The 24,777-nt window shown below is 37.1% G+C and overlaps 1 protein-coding gene across 1 annotated transcript; it reads right to left on the bottom strand.

Moving 5' to 3' along the window:
- Positions 1–15,957: 15,957 nt before the first annotated feature.
- Positions 15,958–18,272, bottom strand: LOC149189422 (exocyst complex component EXO70H1-like). The gene has a single exon (XM_089411804.1). It carries the CDS (start codon positions 17,841–17,843, stop codon positions 16,026–16,028), a length of 1,818 nt encoding a protein of 605 aa, XP_089267930.1. The 5' UTR covers positions 17,844–18,272; the 3' UTR covers positions 15,958–16,025.
- Between the last annotated feature and the right edge of the window lie 6,505 nt (positions 18,273–24,777).

Genomic DNA, 24,777 nt, shown 5'->3' with positions numbered 1-24,777 from the left:
AAGGAACACCACTTCACGTGTCTCTATTTTTTCTGTTCCTCTTAAGGTACAGCAGCCATCCCTCTTAAGGAACAACAACTTCGCGTGCTTCTATTTTTGTTGTTCCTCTTAAGGAACAGTTGTTGTTCCTCTTAAGGCTCATCAACCGTCCCTCTTAAGAAACAACAACTCTGCGTGTTCATATTTTTGTTGTTCCATTTAAGGAACAACAGTTGTTCCTCTTAAGGAACAACAGCCTTGCGTGCTCTTATATTTGTTGTTCCTCTTAAGGAACAACAACCCGCATGTATTTTTTTAGCTGTTCCATTTAAGGAACAGCTGTTGTTCCTCTTAAAGAACAGCTGCTGTTCCTCTTAAGGAACAGCAGAGGAACAACAGTCATTCCATTTAAGGAACAATAATATCCCCTGCCTACATTTGCATTGTTCCTCTTAAGGAACAGTTGCCGTTCCTTTTAAAGGAACAACAATTTCGCTATTTTTTTACTTTCTGTCGTTCCTTCTAAGGAACAACAGTTTCAATTTGGAGTGTTTTTAGGCTATTCCGCCGAAGGATCAACACTTTATTTTGCGCTTGTTTTACTTGTTGTTCCACTTAAGGAACAACTGTTGTTCCTCTTAAGGAACAACAGTTTCGCGTGCAATTTTTTTCTTTTTTTGCCATTCCTCTTAAAGGAACCACAATTTTGCATGCAGATGTTATTTTTTTGCTGTTGCTCTTAAGGAACAGCAGCTGTTCCATCTAAGGAACATCATTTTTGAGTGCATTTTTTGTTGTTTCTCTTAAAGAACAACATTTTTTTTTTTTGAGAGTTTTTGTGAATAATGTTTCACTCTTCATGATCCTTTCAAGGCAAAGATACAAATTTATGCAAGGACACAAAAATTAGAAGTTATTGAAATAAACAAATCAAAGAAAATTTGTCATCTTTAATGAGATTGCTTTGTATTGATAAGAAAAAGGAAAGGGCACAACTATCTATATCACCTTGTTGTCCTTATCTTCACTAAAACTCAAATTGATTGATTATTTTTATCATGTTGGTTCTTCCCTAATTCTCATAATTCTCTTTGATTGAACAAGAATAAGGGCATATTTTTTCTATTGAGATGTTCAGACTTCTTCCACCATCTCTATTTTTAAGGAGTGTTGAGCCATCATCTATATATAAATAGGGAGTGCTATGTAAAAGAAAAGAAAATAAAAATATATGTATATGATTACTAACAATTATATGATTTTTCAGATGGAGGATAGGGGGTCTCATCAAGAGCCAGCCTACCATGATCATAAGGGATCAGTGAAGTGGCATTCCCACTATGGCCACCACACCAGGGATATGAGCCAATGGGCACATCAGAAAAATAAAAGTCCTTGGAATAGGAGGTCTCATCACGAGCCGACCTGCCCACCTTTCACTCCTTCCTGGTGAATGGCATTGTGATTCATCTGGTTACCAAGCCAGCACAATGGCCTCCATTCTGACATCACAAAGCACTTTCCTAGGCATACATGAAGCATTATGGTTCCAAAGGGTGAAAAAGAAACTTTGTCAAGTTTATAAACACCTGTGGGCAACAGAGCTCTACTGATGGTATTGGAGTCATACTTTTCAACATCAATAGTAATTACAAACCCTTTTCTTATTTCTTTATCTTTATTTCAAAAGAGATTATGTTCCTAATTCCTTTTGAACCTTTTATGCATGAAATCTCATTTAAAAAGTCAATCATAACGGTTTAAGTGGAATAATGACCGCATAAGCATTTTACCTACGTCAGCTATCCTTTTCCCTTTTTTGCATCACTCCATAGCATCTCCATATCTATTCACAATTTTCATCATAAGCCTCGATTTCAGCAACTCGATACTTTTTGTGATCTTGTCATGAATATGTACACCTTTCCCTTTTTATACTATACGATTGCCATCCAGTACGTTGCTCCTCCATTTAACCGGTCGAGGACGACCTATCATATTTCAGGGGGGCGCGAGTGACTTCCAAAATACTCCTGTATACGTGTCAGTCTCTATTTGGAGGTACTAGACTGCATCAGATCCCTTAATAACAAGTTTTAACGGTATTGATGTTAAAAAAGGGATATTATCCGATATGCACAGTTTGTTGTTCCATTGTTATCTCTGTGTATTGCTGTGTAAAATTAACAGTGTGCAGAACTTAGACGAAATGGGAGGTCAATCAGTACGCAGTGAGCCACAGGTACTAACAGTTTCCGACGCTGCACGAGAAATTTTGGTAAGAGCAGGATGGATCGCCTATTTTACATGACTACAACAGCCCCATGAAACTGTGGCTATCGAATTTTTGCAGAATTTGCAGGATGATCATTCCATAGTAAGAGGAAGGTGAATAACAGTGACAGATACAGTAATTGCGAAGGTATCTGGACTACCAGCAGTTGGACCCATTTGGACACATAAAAAATTGAGACTTCAAGATGCCATGGCCACCTTTCAGGACAAGGGACAAAACCTGATCGTTAAAGGAAAAGGAGTCCAGCCTTCATCTCTCGGAGAACCATGGATGGAACTGGCTAGAGTAGTGCAGAGCTACATTACATGCGACGGGAGAAAGGATGTGGTAAGACCACGCCACCTCAAATTATTATCAGTACTAAAACAGAAATGTGCCGTAAATTTGCCTGCATATTTAAATTTTTTGTTGCATGATGCTGCTCAGAGCATAAAGAAATCCCATCATATAGATACTGTAGTGAGCCACCATTGTTTAATTCGATTGATAGTAAGTTATAGCCTTGCTCAGCAACAGACCAGTTGGGAAGAATTGGTGTTTTCTATAGACGGAGGACTAGCCTTACTTGCCCCAAAACGAAAAAGAACCACCAGCACAGCGAGCAGACCTCAAAAACGTAGACACTCTTCTAGATTAAGAATAGGCAAGGGAATGTTTAAGAACCTCCAGGGTAGAATTAGCCAACACTTAGAATTACATAGCTCTGAAAACGAGCAACCCGTACAGTTGGAAGGAAGAGATAACCAAGAATCAGAATTGGAGGAAGAAATTGAGCATACTAGTGAAGAAGAGAGGGAGGAAGCAGAACTTCCCTTAACCCCCAGCGTAAGTCCACCACAAAACCCATTATAGGAGGACGAATTGGCCCAGATTTTGGCCAATATGAGTGAGTATATTTAGCCCCAAAGTCCACTCAACCTCAATACTAAGGCAAAGCAATCACAAGAACACTCTGCGCACGACAAGAATACATCAGAGGAAATAAATGATGAGGAAGAAGCAGGAGCAGAAGCCACTCAGGAAGTGGCAGACCAAACTAGGGTTACCTCTCCAGAGGAACCTAGTCAGGATAATGCAAACACTAAAGAGATGCTCCAAACAGAGGATATGGAAACTAGCTAGGGCAAAGGCACAACCCTTGAAGAGCAAAATCCAACTGAGCAGCCGAGCCTAGAAAGAATAGAAATAGTTAGAGAAACAATTGTTCCTCCCAAGAAGAAGAAAAGCGAAATTAAGAGGCTGCGAAAGGAACAGCAAAAGTTGCAAAATTTAGTAAAACAACTCAGACGAAAGATAAGGACACTGAAAAGGGGGAAAATCTCAAGAAGAACCCCGAAAACAGTGGATGCAGCTATCCAAATTGAACTCCATGATATAAGGGCCACGAAGACTCAAACCAAGCCCATATCTATTCAAAACGATAAGGAACAGCAAGCAACACAGACTTCACGCACTCCATTCCATGATAAAGAGACATAGACTATAGGCACTCAGTCTTGTAATAAGAGTACCCAAATAGATCTTCAACCTAAAGATGTTTTGATAGGCAACAACGCTGATATAACAAAAGTCCAAGAGGATCTGGCACAGGCTCAGCGAACTATAGAGAAGCTTGAGGAAGAGACTTTTCCTCAAAAGAAATACCAAGAATTACAACAGCAATTAAGGGACATCAATGCATCAGAGAACGAAGCCTTCGATAAATATCAGAGGGCAGAAGAAAAAGTTGAAGAGGTAAAGAACAGACTGAAAACAGTCATGAGTCAAATGGATACTCTTTGTTCCTTATATACAGATGTTCTAGCATGTAGGTCCCCTGCCAAAAACTATGCTTTATTTTTGTTAGAAAGGTATTTACAGTTAAAAATTAAGGCTGTTAGGGCAGGGAAACCTATAGAATTAAAAACTTTTGAGGATTTTATAAACTGTTGTAAACACCATGGAGTAAAAGTTCAACGATTACTCTGTGAATTTTATTTACATAATTTTATATTGGAAGAGAAATGGAGAAGAATCCCAGTCCTTTTGTGGGTGATGTACAGTTTCAAGCATTTATTTCGTTTGTTGTTAATCAGTTAAAGTGGCTCAAGGCCCATAACACTTTTCAGAGACAAGAAAATGGGTTAGACCTTTGGGTTAGGGGTGAACCGAAAAACCCATTACAACTGCTGGCTAAACATAAAAGCCTAATGCAAAAGGAGGGAGTAATTCAGACCTTGGGACCCATCCACAAAGAAATTGTCTAGCAAGGAGTAGAATATTTCCTCTCTATCAAAGACAATTCCTTGGCAGCAGCTAAATTCAGATGGAAGACTTCCAATCGGAATATACAGGACAGAGAGCCATTCAACTACAAAAACTTTAAGTTAGCTGCAGATCGCCTGGTTACCTATAGTAACATCATCTTGAGGGAAGACCCGTATTGGCTTGGTCGTAGGTTTCGAAGCCCTATTATCTAGTATCCTGCAGAAGGCTATAAGGCCATATATGAATTTCCTGAAGGGCAAACAGGGCCCATCTTTGAAGTTTTAGCTACAAATCATGGTTTTAGACCACTTCATGACAATCCCTCTCTAGCCTATTCTTTGACTGCTTTTCATGCAAATTACATGGTTTTCATGAGGGTATGAAAAAGAGTAAGCAGGGGAGTGTGTTGAGCTATGGAAAAGGTATGAATTTGACATTTATTTCCTTGTCTTTTTCCTTAATCATATCTCCTTTATATTCTAAGATGGTAATATATCAAAGAATTATAGTGAAAACTAAGGAGTTATTGATTATTGCAAATTAGTTAATTATTGTCTTTTTCCATGCAGGAAATAGAAGAAATGGAAAACTGCCATTCTGGAGGAAAAGACAAAATAGAGTAATTGTTGTTCCTTCACCAGGAAGCCATATCCAGACAAGCAGATCAAGATGGAGCGCACAGTTAAGGATAAGAACGGAAAATACCACAACATCAACGCAAAAAGACAACGAGTTGACTGGAGTTAGAAGATTGAGCGGATCCCTCAAGATCTCTTGATCTTGAGGGATCGTTGTTTCAAAATCTATCTGTTATTTCTTGTTTTATCTGCCTGGCCATTATAAAAGGGACAACGCTTGTAAAGATTGGGGGATCATGCATTATCATTATTCAGAACTTACTGTTGTATTTTCACTTTGATCATCGACTCTCGTTGATTAAAACAGAGTATGATTGCCTGTAACATTTTCGCATATGATTAATACATAAGTCGGTTGTTGTTCCATTCTTTTATATTGAAGTAGTCTGGCGGTGCTTCACTAGCGGCTAAGGGCCCAACCCTGGTGGATCCACTTGCTATTCTGTACCATTACTTTACAATCACAATCGTGTGATGGTTTGGTTTGATTTTCATTTATTTGAATCGCATTGCTTTACTGTTCCTTGTTTCAAGAGTTTATGAATTGTTTTATTGTATATGCTGTAATTGAATCGTGTTGCCGTTCCTTTTTCATCATAATAAGATTATTACTCTCTGCAAACTATATTGTTATGCTGTTCATTTCAATTATAAAGCTTCGTTGTTCATTCCAGTAAACTGACTTTGTTGTTCATTACAGATTGTTGTTCATTTCTACTAAATAGCATTGTTGTTCATTTCCTTTCTGCAAGTATTTGGTTTTGCCTTTTAGCGTTGTTACAGTTAGCATATTTATTCCATTTCTATTAGCAGCATTGTTGATTTAATTTCTTGCTATTTCCAATCAGTCGTTTTAGTGTGGAGTGTAAGATCAACAACTGTAAAGGACATTGGCTATTACTGTCAGAGTTCTCAGATTGAGGATCTTGTTTATGTTTGATTTTATTTACATCAGTTGATAAAGGAAAGAGTTATTGCTACTGCATCCTTGACTGATAATTGTTGTTAATTTCCTGAGTGAATGATTTAGTTTTAGAGCATTGAGTTTCTTTTAATTGCAAGTAGGTTTTATTTCAAGCATCCATTTACTCTTATATTTGGAAGCACTGTACTACAAATTGGAAACATTACTCTTGGATTAAATTGCTGCCACATACTGTGTACACTCTTGAAATAAAAAATCTTACCTGGATTGATAATTAATGTAGGATAAATAGGAGTTAAAAAGACACCTTTTATACCTCAACAATTAGATCTTGCAAGGAGGACCTTGTAAGGGAGTTTGAAATGAAAAACATGACTCTCATGCACTACTTCCTCGAGTTGAAAGTATGGAAAGGCGATGGGGAACTATTTGTCTCTCAAGGCAAGTATGCAAATGAGATATTATAGAGATTCTGCATGGAGAGTTGCAAACCCATGGAGACACCTCTAGCGACCAACTGGAGGAAAGAGGATGCCACTTCAGGTGAGGAAGTTGATTTTACTATTTACCAACAGTTGGTGGGTTCACTAATGTATCTTTTGAGCACATGATCAGATATGTGCTATGCATTCAACTAGCTGAGCCAAGCCATGGTTAGTCCAACCAAATTATTTTGGAGGGTAGCTAAGCATGTTCTACGATACCTCAGAGGCACTACCCAATTTGGACTATGGTACAAACAGACAGAGGGATTGAAGTTGTGTGGCTTCATAGATGCAGATTGGGCGGGGAGTCCATCAGACCGAAAGAGTAAATCAGGTGGATTTTTCCATGTTGATTCCAAATTATTTCCTAGTACAGTAGGAAGCAAAGATTTGTGGCTCTCATCTTAGCAGAAGCAAAATACATGGCTACAAGTCAAGCAACATGTGAGGCGATCAGGATGAGAAAGATACTTGTTGGATTGTTTGGTCAAATGATGGATCTAACTGTGATCTATTGTGATAATCAGAGTTGCATCAAGCTATCTGAGAATCATGTTTTTCACTATCAATCCAAGCATATAGATGTTTGGTACCACCATTTACGGGATTGTGTGTAGAGGTGGATAATGTTGTTTCAGTACATTCCAACAAAGGAACAAGATGTTGACATTTTGACAAAGGCCTTGTCAAGAGGGAAGTTTGAGTTCCACAGGTGTAGGATAATGGTGGTTGATAATCCCTTTCTTGTTGATAGGGAGTGTTGAAAAATGTAGCAAGAAATTATCAATTTGAATTGTCTTGATTAAATTGAGAAAATTTGAATTTCCATGTCAACAGACAACTTGGATGCAGTTAAATTGTGTGACATCGATTATGTCACATAGTTTACTCAGTAAATCCGAGTTGGAGGAGTTGGAGGAGTTAGAGTTTAGTTAAGCATGTTTGATTGCTAATTTGTAGTAATCAAAGTCAGTTATCTCAAGTTGTTTTCAGTTAAACTAGTTCCAACTGTTGGAGGAACTAGTGGAAGTTCAGTTGTTGCAGTGGGACTTTAATCAAACTCAGTGATCATCTAGTTAACTGATCAATCAACCAAAAATAGCTAGTGCATTCAGAGAATTCGAGTTACCCAGTTGAAGTGTAGATTCCAAGGTAGTGTAACATCAGTGGTAGAATCCGAAGTACAGGTGTTTCATACAACCTAATGATCAACCTGAGGAATTGTGCAATTAATTTTGGAGAAATTCCTAAATAACAGGGGTTTAATTTCTCAAGGAATTGTGAAAGGAAATAGGGGCTTAAGCAGAGGTAGAAATTTACTAAGTTTGGGTCAGAGCTTCTCAGTGAGCGGAGAGATAAGTCACACTTGCAGGTTGTGCTCAATTGAGCAAAGAAATTGTAATGCATTTCTATTTATCAGATTAATGCAAGCAGGCATTGGGGTTTTTAGCAGTTTTCTTTCCTTGGGAAAAATACTATTTGCATGTGTGTGATTTCTTATTGCACGTCTGAGGTTTTTTGTTCTAAATTGTGAATTAATGTCCACAGAGCAGTAGAGTAGGTTTGTATCTTGTGATTTTGATTAAAACTTCATGAGCAGTTGCAAATCTACATAATATATCATATTTAAAGGTGGAAAGACTTCAAATAAATTTGTCCTAGTGGCTAGTGGGATCCCAAGCAACGATGTCTTTAGACACAATCACTTCTCTCGGTGTTTTGTGATCCTAACAACTAGTATCAACGCTTGATGAATATGTGAGTTAGAGTTAGTGTGTTGTGGTGTGTTGTATGAATTTGTGTTGCCGAGAAAAGATTGCATATGTGTAGTGGAAGGCTATGGTGGTTGAGGCAAAAGTGAATGAAGTCCATTAAAAGGATGCAAGTTGTGCTGATGAGAGATCAGATGAATTCAGTGAGTGCAAATAATGTTGAAAATCCAAGTCAAGGTATGGATTAACAAAACTAGAGATGTAGCAAGAGAGTTGTTGTATGGGTGAGAAATAATGAAAATGGAGTCAATGGTTTGAAGTTTAGTGAAGGAGCCATGGTGTGATGAGAATTGAAGTGGTGTGATAACACCCTAAGGATTTCTATCCAAGGAAGGTGTATTTCCCTGAGAAGTTGTAACACTTTTTGTTCAGACATACATGTTGCACAAGAGCACAGATTGTTTTAAGGCATTAAGACTTTGATAAGACATACATGTAGTGCAATGTCGCATGGAATCATCAGGTTGTGGAATGGACTAGGGTGGCAGGTGTACTTGTATCCTAGCTTGAGGGGGTGAATGTGAGATCTCAGTGAGGTGGTTGATGAATGATTGGGACCAGGTTAATCACTTTGAGTTAAGTTTAAGGAGGGGATTGTTAAGGTGGTTCAGGTAAATTTGACTTGGTCAACTTACCAACGCTTTTTGGGCTCCAAGTTTGTGAGAACCCATGGTATTCATGTTGAATATAACGTATTTAAAGGTGGAAAGACTCCAAATAAGTTTGTTGCAGTGACCAATGGAATCCCAAACAATGGTGTGTTTAGACACCACCACTTCTCTCAGTGTTTCGTGATCCTAACATGCACAAATAGTTAAATTACAATGATGATTAGACAATATTAATAGCTTTTAGAATTAACTCTTCTATGATGAGCATTGGTTTAAAAATCATCTTCTGGATCAATCACAATGATACTAATTTTTTCTAATATCAAATCAACTAATGTAGTTTATCATTAGGACAAAATGATGAAAAAAATATGAGTGAGCAAGAAAGATATATAAGAGAAAAACCCTAAAAAAACATAACCGTTAAAGACAAAAATTCAAATTTATAATTATTAGAAGAAAAACGTCGTCGTAATAATAATAATAATAATAATAATAATAATAATAATAAAATAATTAAAACGAAATTATTTAACTAAGAGATAATATTAATAGTTAAATAACATGACCACCTTTAATTAATTTTTTGCTGGCTCTAGATTGAAAACAAATCATGAGTTGAAGAGTCTCTCTTAGTTTATCTTGCATTCGATCAAACACGATCATCCACAAACAGGATGACTATCCCTTCCATCCCTTTCATTCACATTTACCTTGATTCATCTAATACATCCCCATTGTCCATGTGATTTTTAATCCCATGAAACCGAACAAGAAAACTAAAATTGATGTTATAAGTAAAGTTGAATGCAATGTTAGAAATTAAATGGAAGTTTCTAAATCTTAATGTGACCCAACTAATTAAGTCATTCTATAATTAAAAGCATTAAAGCATTAAAGCATTAAAGGATTAAAGCATTAAAGCGTTGAATTGGTATATGATGGACGTACCAGACTTAAAGTTAAATATATAAAGGATTGGGTCCTCTCTCTCCCACACAAGAGTTGTATTCTTCTCCATCAAGAAACACATAAGGAAGTGAGGGCAAGAGGAGAGAAACCGAATTCTGAGAAGAAGACAGAAGACAGAAGACAGAAGATGGCAGCCATTACATCTTCCGCTGTTAGTCAAGGTATGTCATCTTAAACAACATATTAAGTTCTGAATGTGAAATATTTGTTGTTGATGATCTTTGGGCTGTTAGTAGTTATATTTACATTTGGTATCAAAGCAAATCAATAACTGAATATTTCCTATGATTGCAATTGAGCTTTACTCATGATGTTAATCAAATCCGTAAGCGCCCTTACTCGCTCAGCATCGTTTCGATTTTCAAGCTCAATTCTTGCCTTCAAAATCCGAGCCATGTAATTGCGCTGCCGGTGTCAAAACGCCATCCTTTAGGCCTTCGCCTGTAATGGGATCCTTTAATCCGCCTTTGGCAAACTCGTGCGAGATCGCTTCCCTCTCGTAGGTATGGCCATTTGAAATGAGAACACAGTTAGTCAAGGTATGTCATCTTAAACAACATATTAAGTTCTGAATGTGAAATATTTGGTGTTGATGATCTTTGGGCTGTTAGTAGTTATATTTAACATGCAATGTTAGAATATGGGAGGGTTGGCTCACCTGTCGCGATATCTTTATAGGAAGTCGTTAAAATAAGGGCAAAAAGTGGATAATAATTATTAATGGTTATTAATAAAATAAATAATAAATCTTAAAATAAATAGCTCCATCATTTATAATAAATTAATTAATAAAAATTTTATTAATTAATTTATTATCATATTCTTCAGATTTATTATTTTTTATTCAAATTTAGTTAATATTTTATTTAAAATAAAATATGATGAGTATTATTATAATTAAACAATTTGAATAGTCAAATCTAGTAGTTTCTGGGTCAATTATAGCCATTTGTCCTACCTAGTCTAATATAGCCATTTTTCTGTCAAACCTAGCCATTGGAACGGTTCGAAATGCCCCATGATCTGAACTTTTTCTCTTAAACATAATAAAAATTTTATTAAAATAAAATCAATATTAATACAAGTAACAATAACAATATTAATATTAAATAAAGTCTAATAATTATTAATGTTTATTAATAAAATAAAATCACTAAAAATTATTAATGTTTATTAATAAAATAAAATCACTAAAAATAAGGATAAAGATTTATATTAAATTATTAATCTATAAAGCTAAATATATTCTCATACTAATTAATTACTAACAATACTATTAAAAAATAATAATTAATTAATAATTGACTATAAATAAATATTATTAATATTAATGGGTAATAATATTAATATTGTCTATATTTTAACAACTATGTTAATCATAAAGAAACATAATATATTTCTTAATTATTTGATGGTGAAAGAAGCTTAATAGTTATTGATTATGAAATTACTATTGTTGTTAATAAACAAAATTTGAATAAAAGTTAATAAAATAGTATAATCATTACTATAAAGACAAAATCACATAGTTAAGGGAGAGAACCAACAAATTCAAAACTAAATAAGGGAAACAAAAAAGAGGAGGAAAAGAGAAATTATGAAAATAATAAGAGGAAAGGAAGAAGGGAAAGAGGACAACATGGAAAAAGGAGTTGAATTAAGAAGTGATAAATTTAGAGGCAATAACAAGAATCCAATTTTTACTAATTTTTCAACCATAATTTCTATCTAGATTGTTGGCCCATTTCTCAATTTCAATGGCTTCCCCAAACTTTCTACAATGATAGTGATATATCTTGGCAAGGATATTGGCCTCCCCACTATAGATGTGGTGGTTAGTTTTTTCAGAATGTTCAACTAAGGTTGAAAAAACTAGAGTAGTTATGTTTGATATTAGTCCAATGTTTCTGAATCCTAAACTTAATGGAACGACCAGTTTCATCCCAATAGAATTTCCCACAAAAACAATGGAACAGATAAACACCTTTAGGTTAAATGGGGTCCTTGACCAACTAGAAGGAGAAACATATAGAGTCAAGAGGTTTGAAGGAAATAGAAATGTTATTCTTTCTCAAAATTCGTAATTCCATAATGAATGGAATATGAACATGGGCAATAGGATTGTTGGAGTCCTCCTTGGTTCTAGTTGCTTTTGCAGCTTTTTAGAAAGGTCTTTGGCCTAAGTGCTTCTTATAACTATGGTTATCAAAAACATTCAAGATATGAGTCTTTTCAGCTACAATGTGATTTTCATCCGAAACCCTTAAAGTCGTCCCGGTGGCGAAGGTGATTGCATTGTTAATTGAATCATTGCTGGTTTAGTGTGCTCACTGTACCACGGCCAATACTGAGTGGAAACAAAAAGACATCTCCACACAAATTCTGATCAGCTGAATATACCCACTCTGCTTTATAACAAAATTCAACCGAGCAAGGAGCAATACATGCGTTGGCATTTGTTCTAGCTCGTCAGTTTGACAACTTGCAAGTGATTATTATGATTAGCATTAACAGAGCACAATCATATGTCATGCAAGGGAGAGTCACTGTGTATTAAAGTTATAGCTTCTAAATGACTGAATTTACAATTCGTTTGAGTATTTATTATTTAACTAGTTCAATGTTTATTTCAATTTGTTACACTTAGCATTAAACGTGAATTTTTAAATTTTACACACATATTCTTGCCGTGCAAGTACACTCTAGCCATCTCGGAAACTCATCCCCTGTGTCCAAAGCCAGTGCAACATAGGTCTTACACCATGCCTCTGGTATGTTTTCCAAAATTACTAAAAGGCTCTTTCAAAACAAATTGAGAAAATTCCTTGAGTGTGAGTTTACCATGCTCGTCTCAATCATGGTGTGGCTTGCAGATTAGCAATGTAAGGTGCTTGTGCTTCTTTGGTATTTTGGGTAGCTACTTGTAACTTGACCAATGCCGCTCCTTCGTTGAGCCATCATATGAGCTTGCCTTTGTTCTTATTGATCATTTAGTGGAATTACTTTTTCTTGTAATGGCAAGTGCTGAACTTTGGTTTTGTCTCAATTTTACATAACACTGTTGGGAATCACAAGGAATCACGATTGTTATTAGACCAAAACCTGTCAGTGTTAGTCAACGATGGCATCGCTAAAGATAAGGATCCATGAGGGGCGGTTAGTCCATTTTGTGAAACACACGGGGAGCATTGGTTTATCCGATGTCCAACGATCTCCCCCCAATACGTGCTGGGTGTGTATCGAACTAGTGACCTATGCTTTAATACCACTTGTTGGAATCACGACTTCTGTTAGACCAAAAGCAATAGGTGTTAGTCAACGACCACATCACCAAAGATAAGGATCCGTGAAGAGCGATTAGTCCATGTCGCAAAACGCACGAGGAGCATTGGTTTATCCAATGTCCAACAAACACTAGTGATAATGTATGATGTTTGTCCCGATCTTCCTTAACAATAAGGATACTGTCCTGGTATGCAGGAAAGTGCTCTTTTAACCAAGGAAGCAATTTTGCAGAAGTCTCAAAGTTCTCTTTCGGCTCGCTGTGCTCTCCTTCAAGCACTGCTTCTCCTCTTGGATCTGCAAATTAATGTCTCTTAAGTCTTTCAAATTTCTCTTTCCAATGCTTTAGGCATGATGGTTTACTTTCTTCTCAAAGTGTTGGCAACTTCTTCAAGTTCATGATGGTTTACTTTCTTCTCAAACTGTTGGCAGCTTCTTCGAGTTCATGGATTTTACCGTAACGGAATTAAGATAATTGATTGTCTTTGCGAAAAAAATCACTTTGAGATCAAATTTCATTATGTGAGTTCATAACCACGAATGAATGGCTATACAAATCTGGATCCATTGCTTGTTTATGCCACGGCCAACGCTGAATGGAAACAAGAAAAAACATGACTACACAAATTCTGATCAGCTGAATATACCCACTCTGCTTTATAACAAAATTCAACCTAGAAATACATGCGTTGGCATTTGTTCTAGCTCGTCAGTTTGACAATTTGCAAGTGATTATGATTAGGATTAACAGAGCACAATCATATCTTAAACCACCAAACAGAGCAAGGGAGAATCGCTATAGGTTTTAAAATTATAGCTTCTAAATGACTCAATTAACAATGAAATCGAGCTATGGTTGCAGCGAGCATTTCAAACTAGAAGGGATTAGTGCTGTGGCTGCCAATCAATGGTTCCAGCAAATTTTTCATTGGATCAACACGCATGAGGGTACTATGGGCGGATTGCAGAGTGCATGAGCCATTATTTTATACCAGAGGTAAAGGCAGCAAGGAATTGATTAAAAAACTGATGGGTGTTAAGAGTAATTACCATCATAATTAATGAGGTACGAACACAGCAAAACCACAATCATAGCATCCATAAACAACCGAGATATAACCTAGAATCCCAAATGGGAAAACCAGGAAATATGGCTCCTGTATATGCTCAGGAATTTATGCAAATTGGAGCTATACACCTCCATTGGAGGTTCCATGTATTCTTACTCATTGGTGGATTTTTTGGCAGATGTCTTTGGCTCAAAGACAATTTCTAGTCATCGCGGACGGGCTCAAACTCCTCTTCATCCACCAATATTTGAGCAGAATTCAGTCCAAGTCCTTGTTTTTCTATTACTATGCACTTCTTCCCAAGCTTCCCTTTCATTTTTCCATCTCTCTTGGATTGCTTTTGCATTTAAGTGTCTGCTATCACTGAACTACCTTGAAATACGTACCATCAAATGATTATTTCATCTTCTTGTCGCCTTTGGTCTTCCAAGTGCCCATTGATTTCAGACTTTCACAAGAATTCCCCTTTCTACAAAGATTGAAGTATTCAGATCCATTTCAGATCACATGGACCTCCCATGAAAGGCTGAAAAATGAGTGCTCAAGAAACATAAAGTTATATTAATCCCTGATAGCCAGCTGTAAAAATTAATGTTTCAATCTAAATACATGTGGCAGCTGAAAGGGACAAACACAAACAGTCTACTGCTTCAGATAGCAATACAGGCTTACTGAAAAAGCTGAGACGACAAGCACTGGCTGTTAAAGGCATATTTTAACTCGCCAGAGTTTTCTATCATGTACTTTATGCTATCTTGGATCTAGCATATCTTCTTAAACAAACTTGCAAAACCTTGAATGGTGGCCGTAAGAAAGTATGATTTTACAGGTAGAAGAAACATGGATAAGCATGCACAAAGTTACTTAAGTAACCTGAAAATGCAGGCAGAAGGAGTTCCTGTTTGAAAATCAAATTCTTGCGGGTAACTATTTCTTTCAACTGCCAGAGAAACTTACAGATGCATTTTACATAACATAAGAACCAATAAGCAACAAGCAAATAGTGCCAAAAATTACCAAAAAATAAATATGCATGTCAGATTCAATCTTGAAAAATATCTCAGATGGTCTTTTGCCAACACCCCAAATCTTTCGAAAACAATGGTTCCTTGCGAATATCTCAACAGATGTGTAACAAATCAAGTACGGATGGCAAAATATCTGGAGCCATTCTTTGGTAAATGGAGGGCAACATCAATGCCATTGGCATCTAACTCCATGCGATGAAAAACTACTACCTCTGTCCATGTGTGGTGATGGTTTTCATAGATTATGGTTAAGCAGAAAGCTTGTATAGAGCGCAAGCAAAGATTCAAGTATTCCCAATTCGAAACACACTGACAATTAATTAAACCCTCAAGCATTAGGGTTTGAGAACAGTAATGAAACTTCCTATTAAATCAGGGAGTGCATAACAGGAAACAGAGAAACAAAGTAATCATGGAAAAACATGCCAGATAACTACACAGAGTTTTGTGGGCAATATATGTGCACTGAAAATTGACATGAGAATCTATTTTGTGCAAAAGCCATGACAACTGCTTATAATCAACAGTATTTCCAAGGAGTGAAATGAATGTTTAAGCTTATATTTACAGATAGCAGTGGCTGCAGGGTCTTAATCCTGAATACCAAGTTTTTTTAATCTGAAGGATCTAAATGTGATGACTGTAATTAGGATCATCACTATGATGATATATCGCTCCACATTAATACTGTCCTTCCTTACTTCTAGGGTCTCCTTGAACTCATGGATGACGACTTGCCTTAAACAGATTCGAGAGATGAGCTTCCAAGTCATCAGGTGTGTATTTAATATACATCTCAGAGTGTCCGCCATTTTCCAAAGATGTCCTAAATCTGCCCAAAAAGGACCGATAGGCTGGTACCATATTCTCTATGATGGACTGCCTAAGCTCCCCTTGGAGTTGCACATCCGGCACTATCCAAGCTGAATGCTTCCTGAGCACATCCTCAAATCCATGATTGAAACCCTTGAATTTATCCTTCAGGGCGTGTTGTGACATCTCACTCACATGAGTCCCCTCATCTCTCAAACAATCGAGGACCTTCATCCAGGCCCCTCGCTCGTAATTCGCCGCATACTGCCTCACCTTGCTTTGATTCTTGGTCAACCAGCCATGCCCTAACAGCCCTAAAAGCTCTGAATCCTTGATCTTCTGGACAATGTAATTAAGATTGTTCATGAGAAACAGGTATGAGAGGGCAACATCCTTGTAGAGCTTAGATGTTGTATCTAGCTTACACTGCAGAATGATGATAACCCAGCCGAGTCTCACAGACAGAACAGATGCCGGGCTGCCCTGTTCTTCATCATCCCAATCCTGGTCTTCAAACAACCCCATGAGACCATCAGGCAACGCCTTGGGGATATCCATGGGGGCATTAGCTGTAATCTTCACGAGGGCCTCCTTGTAATCGGACATAAAACTCAGATAATTCATCACATACCTTGTAAGTGGATGAATTGTCCCGCCGGGAATACGGGTCTTTGAGTTCTCCCGGTGGACTGCGTTTTCGAATTCTATTAAAATTCCCCGGGCTGCCTCTCCGAGCCGAACGAGGACGCCAGAGGCCTGTGTCCTCACGCCTACACAACATTCCTGGCAATATACGTTGTCTATGTCGGGCATAAGCTTCGACAGAGAGTCATACATGTCCAGCACCCCGAAGAGCCTGTCGCTCGATTTTCTGCCCATACCTAGTGATTCCCCAAATCCTAGCAGCTTCATTGTCGGTTCCTTGGCTACCTCTGCAAAACACAAATCCCTGACGCGGTTAAACCCTACAAAGATCCCGTGGCAGAGCCGTTTCTCGCTTGCGAACAGAACCCTCACCGCAATTTTCATGGTGCGAATCCAGGTCTTAATTTTGCTGTCAAGAATTGACCCCTCCGTCTTGTGCACGTGACCCTTGCTCAACCGCTCAACGCCAATTTTGTACAGACACTCTTCAATTACAGACTTTCTGGTCAGCCCGTAGATTCGAACGCACTCTTTCCCATACCCAGCGGTCACCATGCGCTCTGCTATGCTGCGAAGATCGTGCTCGGCATCGAACGGCATCATGTCGATTTCGCAAATCGAGTCGGCGTTAGAATTCCGACCCCGACTGGCACTGCCGCTGCCGTTGCTCCCGTCCTCGTCCGACCCGTCATCCGACAAGCCATCTTCTGGCGCCAAGTCCGGCTTGACATTCGCAGTCAGAATTCGGTGAAATTCCCTCTGCAGGCACATCATCGACATCTCCGTGAGGCGCTGCGCGCGCACCAGCATGGCCGAGCTGCTGTCCGTTGCCACCAGATTTTCCATCAGATGACGGAGATCGTCCACCACAGCCAAATACTCGCGGGCTTCTTCTCTTCCGCCGTGGAACAGCAGCGGCTTCTGGGACTTCAAATCTCTCCCAGAGATCACTCTATGGGCTGAGGCCAAATCCACCTCCCAGTCTGCCGATGTCCGAGGTGTGAGGCCGGGATTCTGATGGCTCATACCAGAAAGGCGGTTGTCGAAGGTGGGGACGACTGTGTTCATGTCTATAGACATGTTCTCAGCGGTTCCCAGAGATTCTCTATTCTTTCTTCTCCTGCAGCTTCTTCTATCACGTATAATATCAGCTGACTGCCCGGAATGCTTCGGAATGTAACAGAGGATCGTGGGAAGGGAGAAATCTTGCCTACACAGAAATAATAAAACCCGCCCACAAATCAATTTCGGGTGAATACTCAACTCGAAATCCTCCTTATGAATCCCAGAATGGAAAATGAGAATTCATTAACCAAGGCCTAGAAAAACCTGAGATGGTGATTCACCCGCTTAGTTCTCTATTTGAAGGTCTCTAATGGGTGGACGTCTCGTAATTCTAGATATGACCATTTTTTTGATTCACCAAAGTTCTCTTCGCCCCCTGAATTTTGGCAGACTGCGTGGGCGCCTCTGTTTTGACTTAGTCCGTGATTCTGCCCCCACACACACACAGAACTGTGAAGTTGACTTTCTAAGACAGTGATCCCTTCAGCAGTTTTCTCTGGAGATTGAAGTGAAAAATAAAAAATAAAAAAAAATCCACATAAACTACTTTTAAATCAGAATCAACTGCAACGTCTCCGCAGGCTTGAATTTGACCTGGTCAGCTTAATTTTAATACGTACAAAATTAAAAAAAGCTTAAATTGGAACACCATCGTTCCAATAGAAATCATAAATTTTAATCACTGCACTGTGAAATCTGCAGATATACTTTAATGGTTGTGACTTTCTTGGGATTTTAAATTTTAATCACTGCAGTATGAATGTTTTGGGAGGATTTTTCGCTGGCTAGTCATTGCTAGTTATTTTAGCATTAGTTTGGTTTATAAATTTTTATAAAAATAAAATGTTTTGTGGTTAAACGTTATTGAGGATGAATTTATTTAAAATTTTACAATTTACTTTTAATATAAACATCTATTTTATTTTATTTATTTAAATAGAAAAATTGTAAAAATTAATTAAATTATAATTTATTATTATTAATATATATATATATATATATATATATATAATATTAAATTTTTAGTTGTAAATATATTTTGTTGTAAAATTATGATTTAGTAATATTAAATATCTGAAAAACATAATTTATATTGATACATGTTTCTATGATATTTTTTATAGAGAAGTTTTTTTTGGCAATAATCACATCAAAATTCATTTGTCGACACATTTTGAATGAGCATATGTGGTTCATCGTCAAGGCAAGATAAAGAACCAGATTTGGCAACAAACGCCAAATCTGACTTCATCTTCGAAACCTACAAGCGTGCTCGTTCAAAATGATGAACCTTAGTCGCAGTGGCCCTTCCATGCAGGGATGTAATTATTGAATTTAGGCTTTTGTGATCCATATCAAGTTTATAGAGAAGGTTTTCGGCGATAATCACATCAAAATTCATTTTTCGACGCCTTTCGAACCAACAAGTGTGGTTCATCGTTAGGACAAGATTAAGAACCATATCCGGCAACAAACGCCAGATCTAACTTCATCTTCGAAACCTGCAAGCGTGCCTGTTCAAAATGATGAACCTTAGTTGTAGTGGCCCTTCCATGCAGGGATGTAATTATTGAATTTAGGCTTCTGTGATCTATATCAAGTTTATAGAGAAGGTTTTCAGTGATAATCACATCAAAATTCATTTGTCAACACATTTAGAATGAGCAAGTGTGGTTACATTTTCGACGTTTGCTGCCTGATCTGGTTCTTCATCTTGTCTTGACGATGAACCACACTTGTTGGTTTGAAATGCGTTGACAAATGAATTTTGATGTGATTATTGCCGAAAACCTTCTCTATAAACTTGATATGGATCACAGAAGCCTAAATTCAATAATTACATCCCTGCACAGAAGGACCACTGCGACTAAGGTTCATCATTTTGAATAGGCACGCTTGCAGGTTTCGAAGATGAAGTCAGATATGGCATTTGTTGCCCGATCTAGTTCTTCATCTTGTCTTGATGATGAACCACACTTGCTAGTTCGAAACGCATCGACAAATGAATTTTGATGTGATTATCACCAAAAACCTTCTATATAAACTTGATATGGATCACAGAAGGCTAAATTCAGACATTTTTTTTAATTAATCAATTTAGTTAAACGGATAAAAATGGCACACACATACATATATATACATTGATATTACTTTAGAATAGCAAAATATCAAGATACATCAACTCGATAGCCATTGTTTAAACATAATTCACTGTAGGCCGTCTCAATCTGCCACAAGGGAAACCATATGTTTCGACCACCTACAAAGGAGATAGTCTATCCAAAATAAAACCAACTACTACAAAACAAGTATATCAACTACTGAACTACAATAAAAAGAGGTATTGTAATACATAACAGGAAATTGGGAGTTTAAAGAAGTGGCTCATTGGAGGATTTGCATTTCACTAGGGGTGGCTTTCTAAATGAGCTATTGTGGCATCCAATCATTCTAGGAACTCACAATGATAAGGTTTGGCATGCTTAATGTCATTCAAAGCAAAGAACGTGTCATATCAATCCTCTTGTTTTTCGTTTAGGACCCTACCCAAGAGGGCTTTCATTTGTCAATGTAGGGAAAAGGAGTTAAGAAACTATTTCCCTCTTCCCTTGGAGTGACCAGGGTCAAGAACCCAGTGAGCTACCTCCTCAAGAATCTTTGAGTTTGAGAAAGCTTGATAGTCCACAACAGAGAGGGACTCAAGGTGATGAATCTCAATATGAATTTCAAAGGGGACAACAAAGTGGAAAATGTTTCTAGCCTCTTGTGCGTATGACTAGGCATGGTTTTGACCTTGGGATCCTCAACCTTCACCACCTCAGAAACTACACATGCATTGTCGGGACATGTTGCCTAGAGGATAGAAACACTAGGGGTTAAGACACAACACGCCTGAGACAAAGGGACAAAGACAGGGGAGGGTCGGAGAAAGACTAGAGTGGGCGAAGGGTGACAACTAAAACAAAAAAATAACAACACTAAGTGAGTGCACAGAGAAAAAAGAGGGTAAAATAGATTCCTCAGATAGGGAAATATTTCATGTTGTTGTTAATACATTGTCAGACATGCAACCAAAGCTCAACAAATATTGCGCACTAAACGTAACCAATTAAATCACAACCTAAGGAGATAAGAGTAAGGCCAAAAGTATCTGAAAGTACCCTAGTATAGACGATTGATTTCCTCCTAACCTTCAATTAGAGTAGGGTTGAAGGTGGTGAGGCAAATGAAAATGTAGAAGACTCTAGCAACGAAGAAAACCATTATGTCCAATGAAAAACCCCATCAACATAGCGAGCATTGTATCTTATGTCTCTATCCCACTCATGCTACGTGCATGAAACCTTCAAGAAACTAGAGACCAATATATCACTCAAGCAGAAAGAACCCACCATAATGCCAATAACTAGCAGAGCAAGGCACGATACAGAGAAAAGAAAGAAAGAATTTCCCAAGGCTACATGTGAATTGCCATGAACAGGCTCCCTGTTGCAAGTGGCATCCAAAAGAAATCCCACCTGCATTAGGGGTGGGAGGAAATACTAGGTTTTTATGGATACTATATGGGACTAAAACTACCTTCTTGGTCTTAGAATAATATATAAAATTATTTTTTATTGGTTAATAGCATGTTTTTCTTGGATTTAGGGAAATAAATTAATTTTCCAAGATTTAGAGGCTTCCAGTAAGAGTGAAATCTTACAACCTTATTAATGGATAATCACAGATGTGATGGTTTTCTTTGAATAACAATGATCAGTTAACTCACACTTCTGGATAACAACTAGTAATAGTTGTTGTTAATTGGCAATATTAATGATTTTCTTATAATATGGTTTCTATGTCTCTCTTTCTTAGTTACTTAGTGTATCATCTCTCTTTCTTTCTTTTTAAATGAGAATAATTGTGTATATGGAGTTCTAGGGAAAATAGACATATAGGTATATTGTATACTTGCATATTGTATTATTATAAATATATAAATATCATTATGATATATTGGTGTCAATATCATTACTACATGCTTTAACACCTAGAGTCATCTACAAACTTTTTTATGCTTTTCTATCACTCTTAGTTGTGCAATACTACCTTCCAATACATTTCTTGACTTGGTCACTCTATGTCCTACTTGCAACAAACTAACTTTTACATGGTACCCAACCTTGAGTTTCTTAATTTTAGTTAGTCGTCATATAACCAACCAACAAATGCCTTAAAGAGTGTGACCAAACATATCTTATAAAGCATCCCAAGCTCAACTTCAACACTTGAGCATATAATTGAAATGGAGATGTTTAATCTTGTAACAAACTTTCATCTTGTTATTACAATCCAATGGTGGAAAGTTAGAGTTCACATTGATTCATTATCTATGATATATTTTTTTGACAATTTCGGTCACTTCAAAGTTGAGAAAAAAACCTTATTGGCATCGTTTCATCATGAATACATTGGATCATGATAAAACTTTAGTCATCAATGAAATTTATCTCAAGTTCATATCAATTTTGTGGCAAGAAAGAGGGCCCATTTGCTACAAGATCAGCTTGATCCTTATTCAAATTCATCATCACATCAATAACATGTGGTTGGTGCCTAATGTAAGAACCTAAAATTTTATTGAGGGAAGATACAAATAGATCTATTACAACGAGTCAAGCCAATCATCACAAATTTACATTCAACAAACAACCCAAGTCTCTTCCAAATTTGTTGCCACACACTACTTGTAGAAATTCTCTATATAGTATATGAATCTTCTTCTTGTGGTCTCAGTCTTCTTCAAGGAAACTTTAACTATGAACCTTCTACTTGTTTTGAACATCTTCCACTTTTGTAATAGAATGTTTTGCTATAGGACATGCCAGGTCTACTTCCACCACTTAGAACTACCCAAATTCAATCTACAATGTTTCCTTAGGATCAAGTTTACCAATCACATCCTCCTCTCATAAGTGTCTTTAAACCTTTTAACATCTTAGGTAACTCAAGTCACAAGATCAACTTCACCTTAAACATGGTGTTTTTTCACTTCAATCCTTTTGATTGAAGTATTCAACCCTCTAAGTCGCCCTCCATGAAGTTGGTTTCCATAGTTAAGTCAAATTCAACTCTTCCACCATTCCTTCATTCCACTTGCAACTCCATGCTACCCACTTTATATATTGAAAGATGTCTCAACTTCTTCCTTGAACTACAATAGTATCTTCCATTCTTTGTGGAGCCATGGACACAACACTTCCTACAATATTCACCCATTTCTTTAAGGTGTGATCGTGCACATACACACAATACCCAAGTCATCCACCACATGTGTGATGTCTTTGTGCCTACCTATCTACCCAATATTTAAGTGTGCGTGGTCTTGTTTTTATGTTGGGACCACACCAACCAATAGACAATGCCTAAATCCAAGGCAAACTCATAAAAGTAAACCAATTTTAAAGTCCATACTCTATTTAACACTCTTGTATTCTATTCAAGATCCACTACTTATTAGTATCTCTAAAACTCTTCATCAAGCTATGAATCTTAGCAACCCCAAATATTTTATAGCATCATGTCATACATGGAATGTTAGTATCAAACTCCATGTTGTCCCATGGAGGAAACCTTGTCATATGGTGGCAAATTGCACCTCCTTTTCTTTCTATCTTCATGCAAGAATTAAAGAGAATATATTTCACAAAGGTCAAATTATCATGCTTAGATGTTTTTCAAACTCATGCTTGACCAAGGCACTCAAGAAGTCCATTATTTAATCTACAATCATAATTCACTAAGCCTTCAACTGACTTGTACTTGGTTAAATGACTTCCCTATCAAACTTTGGTGCACCTTATCTGAAGGCATGACTCTTGCATGAAAACACTTCACACTCATAATCATCACCACTTGTTAGGGTAAACTTAACTCAATGAATGAGTCAAAGGAGCTTGGTCAAACAATGGTGGTTTCAGACACATGGTTTTTCTTCCTTGTGGTTACATGCTTGTGGATTGAATGTAATTAAGCCTTTAAAAATATTGGGAAGACTTAATTGTAATTTTATATGGAGGCGAGTGATGAAGGCTCACTTAGCTAACATGGTTGGGTTTTGGCCAAGGGACTAATAGACTTATATTAGCTGGTTTTTTCTGAGGATTTTTTTTTTCCAAGATAAACATTGTGTTTATGATATGTGATTTGTTGTTGGTTGTTTTTAATCTTCTCTCATTAAATATATTAAGTCATGGAATGACTTATTTTAAGTCATAATATAATAATAAATATATTATTAGGTTCATTTTTCCCTGGTTGGGATTTTCTAGGGTAAGCCTTGTTGTTAGTTGTTGATGCATTATTATTGTTTTATTTGCCTCTCATTTTATTTTCTAACAAATGGTATAAGAACCAAGTGATTGTGGATTGGAGAAGGAGATGTTGGTTTCAAATTCTAGCATTGAGGTCAAAGCTAAGAGAGAATCCCTAAGAAATAGGCCAATGTGTAGTTGAGCATGGAGTGCACAAAATGACTAGCATGTGAAATTTGATTGTGAGTTTATTTTTGATGAAAGAGTGTGCATGGAGATTGTAGTGCAAGCATCCTAAGAGGAAATAAAGGTCGATAAATCCATAAAAGAACAATTTGGTAAGGAGAGCACCGAGTGTGAGTAGGTGTGTAGATGTGAGAGAATGGAAACATAAGTATCAACAACAATAACAAAAAAAAAAATACTTTGGAGATGAAATTTGTAAATTACATGTACATGGGCATACAACTATAAGAACTAGTTATGCATGTGTACCCTTTTTGGTAAAGTCTTGGAGTAGACCTACATGATAGGGGAGGAGAGCATGTGGATTTCCCTAGTCACACTTGAAGGGGGGAATGTTAGGGTAAACTTAACTTGGTGAAAAAGTCAAAGTTGTTAGGCCCGCAATGGTGGTTTCAAGGACATGGTAC

This window comes from Pinus tabuliformis, chromosome 3_1 (genome assembly GCF_031772625.1).
Source record: "Pinus tabuliformis cultivar Carrire ecotype Pingquan chromosome 3_1, CPIR1, whole genome shotgun sequence".
Taxonomy (NCBI): Eukaryota; Viridiplantae; Streptophyta; class Pinopsida; order Pinales; family Pinaceae; genus Pinus; species Pinus tabuliformis.
Note: the sequence above shows the minus strand (reverse complement) of the source record. Positions and strands in the feature narration are given on the sequence as shown.

Coding starts and splice junctions, on each gene's coding strand:
- LOC149189422 (XM_089411804.1), bottom strand. CDS start 17,843: ATGTCTATAGACATGAACACAGTCGTCCCCACCTTCGACAACCGCCTT.